Source organism: Sinocyclocheilus rhinocerous, unplaced genomic scaffold, assembly GCF_001515625.1.
Source record: "Sinocyclocheilus rhinocerous isolate Xijiao unplaced genomic scaffold, SAMN03320098_v1.1 scaffold776, whole genome shotgun sequence".
NCBI lineage: Eukaryota > Metazoa > Chordata > Actinopteri > Cypriniformes > Cyprinidae > Sinocyclocheilus > Sinocyclocheilus rhinocerous.
Window position 1 is genome coordinate 224,509 of NW_015647486.1, and position 4,463 is coordinate 228,971.

At 40.4% G+C, this 4,463-nt stretch overlaps 2 protein-coding genes across 2 annotated transcripts in view; one reads left to right on the plus strand and one right to left on the minus strand.

Annotated features, from left to right (window-relative positions):
* Positions 1-542, minus strand: part of taf11 (TAF11 RNA polymerase II, TATA box binding protein (TBP)-associated factor) — a 4,065-nt gene extending 3,523 nt beyond the window's left edge. Inside the window, exon 1 of the mRNA XM_016513677.1 lies at positions 467-542. The gene's annotated coding sequence lies outside the window, so the exon portion shown is untranslated. The remainder of the gene's footprint in view (positions 1-466) is intronic.
* Positions 543-699: 157 nt separating this feature from the next.
* Positions 700-4,463, plus strand: part of anks1aa (ankyrin repeat and sterile alpha motif domain containing 1Aa) — a 114,890-nt gene continuing 111,126 nt past the window's right edge. The window contains exon 1 of the mRNA XM_016513676.1: positions 700-1,113. Coding sequence (XP_016369162.1) covers positions 947-1,113 — 167 coding nt within the window. The 5' untranslated portion in view covers positions 700-946. The remainder of the gene's footprint in view (positions 1,114-4,463) is intronic.

Below are 4,463 nucleotides of genomic sequence, written 5' to 3' on the forward strand. Positions count from 1 at the left end.
TTCACAAATTATATATATATATATATATATATATATATAAATAAAACAATAGGCTACATAAATTGTTAGGCCTACTTATTTTTAAAATTATACAAATAATAATTTTATTTTATATGATGCTCAAGTAGTGAATCTATACTTAAACTAAAGTACCTGTAAATAAATATAGTATTTGCTTAAAATCAATCAAACAATTAGGCTAATCAGTAAATTCTGGCAAAAATGAGCCTAATTCATACATTTGATCCTGTTCTGTTTAAACTCTGCTGCAGTATCTTTATGTTGGAGGTGATTCAGTGATTAGTATAAGAGTTGTTTCGCTAGCATCCTAAATGCTTCGTGAAAACCAATGCAAACTTAACATCTTCTGATCAATAAGCCTGATTCGGGTAAGGTACACATTTTTTATAATTCAACATCAATATAACATTAAAATCTTCCAAGACTGGCTTAATTACGGAATTACCAAGAAAAAACGAAAAATAGGCCAAAATGCTAGTTTCCATTAATCCTCGATAAACCGTCACGGTTTCTTCTTCCGCTGATGTCAGGATGTAAGGATGAGTGATCAGACGAGGACGTCGCGTAATGATTTCAATCCCCTGAATGCTGTTCCGCCGTCATTAGTGTAATTAAAAGATTGTGCTTAATTCCGAGCGAACGCGACGTCACCGAGGAACGCACCCGTCGCGGAAGTGACGTGTCGCTCCGTGCCAGAGGAAGTTTGTGCGGCGCAGGGAGAGAAAGTTTCCCCGGAGCGACTGCGCTTGGAGCGGGAAGAACCCGGACACAGCCGCCGCTGGTGGACCGAGCGCGCCGGAGCGGGAAGAGAGCGCGTCGTGCGGCGCGTGGATGCGTGTTGCGGAGTCGGAGAGGCGTGCAGTGGGTTCGTGTGGCCGTGTGATCGTGTCTCCGCCGCTCCTCCGCTCCTCCTGCTCGCGGTGAGATGGGGAAGGAGCAGGAGCTGCTGGAGGCGGCGCGCACCGGGAATCTGGCCGCCGTTGAGAAGCTCCTGTCCGGGAAGAGACCGTCGGTCGGGTCGGCCGCCGCCGGAGGTTCCGGATCGGCCGGGAATATCGGGAGCTCTTCACACTCGCTCTCCAGTCTGCTCAGGTAAGAGAAAACCACGGAGGAGGGAGAGGCTTATCTGTAGACCTGAATTATTGGCAGGTGTTAAAGGGAGTGCTGTGTTTGCGTGCAGCCTGTCATTTGGCATGTGTGTAATGTAAATGTCAATAGTCTTTTGTGGCGTGAGTGTGTCTTACTCTGCTTGTGTTTACAGTGGTGTTCCTTGCCATCAGATTTGCCTAGTTTACAAAGAGAAGCAGTAAGATTCAATCCCTCACAAATCTGCACTTATTAACCTATTAATAAGGCCAGTTACACTTTTTATTAATTATTTTATGTGCTTCTACTTACATTTTTGTAAAACTCCAAAAACCTACCTGTACACACAATTAATTTTACACATGAAAAGACCATTAGTGCCAGTCAGACACCAACAACTACTTCTATTTCACACAAATTATGATTACACAAGCAAATTATTGATCAGTAAATGCTTATTTTCTTGTTGTGACCTTAAAACACTTTTACCATAGTGCATTATTTGTAGACTAATACATTTTGACATTTGAATCACATAATCAGCTCCATATGTATGGCTTTTCTGACATCGTAAACTTGCTTAGTAGCGCACCCGGTACAACATTGCACTTGCGATGTGGAGCCTTGTGCACAAGTTAGGTGAAGCACAAATGACGATAACTAGGGGTGCCACGATAAATTGGTTCGTGGATCGATTCTGCAATTTTTTCAGAATGCATCGCGATTCTCTCTGGAATCAGTTCTAAACTTGTTTTTTAACTGCACACTCAAATGCTCACGAAGAAGAGCATTTGTGCGTTCAACTGAGTAATGTAAGTGGTTAAATGTACTTGCTCCTCGGCTTTTACGCTTTTATGACGTGAGACTAATGTAAACAGCCCACTGTGAACACTCGTAATTCGCTTCAACATTTTCAGACTTTATAAATGATTATTTCAAGTTCAAATGGTGCGTGTGTAAGGAACTGGAAGCAAGCGGAGTACGGCTGTTTCTAAAGCATGCAGTGCCATCTGCCGTTAACAACTAATCTCAAAATCGATTCAAGAGAGAATCGCGACGCATTCGGAAAATCACAGAATCGATCCATGAATCGATTTATAGTGACACCCCTAATGATAACGCAAATCAAAGACTTGTAGAAGCAAGCTAAAGGGGTTAAAAGGGTCAAATGTATTGTAGTCTAGCTAGTGCTCAACTAAAAAGGATCGTTACCAGTGTTGGGGGTAACGCATTACAAGTAACGTGAGTTACGTAATCGGATTACTTTTTTCAAGTAACTAGTAAAGTAACGCATTACTTTCCATAAAAAGTAACTAAGTAACGTAATTAGTTACTTTTTTATGGAGTAACGCAATATTGTAATGCATTACTTTTAAAAGTAACTTTGCCCAACACTGATCGTTACTGATACAGATTCCAGTAACTAAAGATGTATTAGATTGCTGAAATATTGTTGATTTATACTGAAATGAGATGTATGCCAAGTTGCTGAAAATTAAATTAACTTGCATAACATTTTCATAAATCAAAAACAGATCGCTTGTGTTAGGAGTGCTGTTGGTAGATGTGAAACTGACACAAATGGCAACTACTAAATCTGTAATTGACCAGCCAGAGTTGTCATCTGATAATCTCAAAATGAATATCTGATATATCTTGATGTATTATATAGAGGAAGCACTCGATCTCGTTCTTATCTTTATGCTAGCTGTAAATCGGCTGCTTGTAAGCAGTGTTTTTGGACAGATCTCCTGAAATGCTCAGGTAGCTGGTTCTATATTTGCAGTGGTTCTCAGAGGGGTTTCTTCTCTTCAATAGTGGCACATCTGTACTCATTTAAGAGCTCTGAGTGGCTTTGGTTTCATTAAATGCTGACAGTTTGGGCCTCTGTGGACACTATCCAGCACTTGTCAAAGCCCTGTCACCCGAATATTCTCAAATTCACTCGCACTAGAGACTTCCTTTTACTCTCTTCACTCTGTTTGTAATGCCTTGAAGAGATATGTTATCTTTTTTTGTCTTCTGTGGAACACCAAAGGAGATGTTTTCAAGAATGTACACTCTACAGTCAAGGTGCATGTGAAGAAGCAATGACCGTCAAGCTCCAAAAAGGATAAACATAGGCATTGTATAAAATACATTTTAGAGTTTACATACTACATTCCAAATCTTTGAAAGTCATTTGATAGTTTTGTATGAGGAACAGTGTGAAATTATCACTGAAAATCTTGTTTGACATCTGTGGTTACCTTTCTCATTCGTTGTATATGGAAAAGTGCAGCTGCTTCTGTTTAATAACTCCTTTTAGGTAGAAAGAAGACATGAGGGTGAGTAAATGATGAAAGAATTTTTGGATGAACTGTCCCTTTACGGCCATGAACATACCTGTGAAGTGATGGAAGGGCTTGTCTCCATGTACCAGAGGTTTCCTAATGCTTGGGAACTAAAGAGCAGCACTTGCACTGTTTTTTCTTTTTATGTACTGTATGGAACGAGGCATCATGTTGAGACTTGCCATTCTGTTTTGAAAGAGTCTGAGTTTGAGTTCTCGCTCTCCTTCTTGGAATGTCGTTTCAACATGGCGGCGTCTGCAGATTTGGACTTGCTGCCTTATGTGTTCATAAGTGTGCTCGTCTGCTTATACACATTGTGTCCATGTGTGTATTTAACATTACTTTCTTCTGAGATATCTTCATACTCATCTGTCTGCCGGTCTGTCTGTCTATTGCATTTTTCTCTGTCTGTCTGTCCATCTTTCAATCTGTTTGTCAAATGCCTGACTGTCTGTCTGCTTGTTTATCTATCTGACTGTTTATCTGTCCATCTATTTCTTCATTTCCAGTCTGTATTTCCATCTGTTTGTCCATCTTTTGCCTGCCTGTCTGTCTATCTGCCTATCTATTTTCTTAACAGTTTGTCCATTGCCTGCTGTCTGTTCTCCTGTTTTTTTCAAGGCCTGTCTGTCTGTTAGACTTTTTTTCTGTTTATTTGTCTGTCCATCAGTCCATTGCCTGTCTGTCTGGCTATCCATATGCCTGTCTGTCTGTATGTTTATTAGTCTATTCTTTGTCTGTCTGCCTGTGTATCTGTTTGTCTATTGCCTGCCTGTTTGTCTTGTCTATCTGTCCATTTAATTGCCTGTCTATCTGTCTGTGTTTTTTGTCCATCATCTGTCTGTTTGGCTTTTTATGTGTTTGTCTGTAGGGCTGCACGATTAATCGAATGCGATTGTCATGCGCATTTTGATAGTAAAGCCGGTTCTGTAATCAGCAGGAAATCATCATCACGTGCTTTCAGATGGAGCAGAATTTACTACACAGAGCCGTAGTTCACTGACAAGTTACGCAAAAAAAATC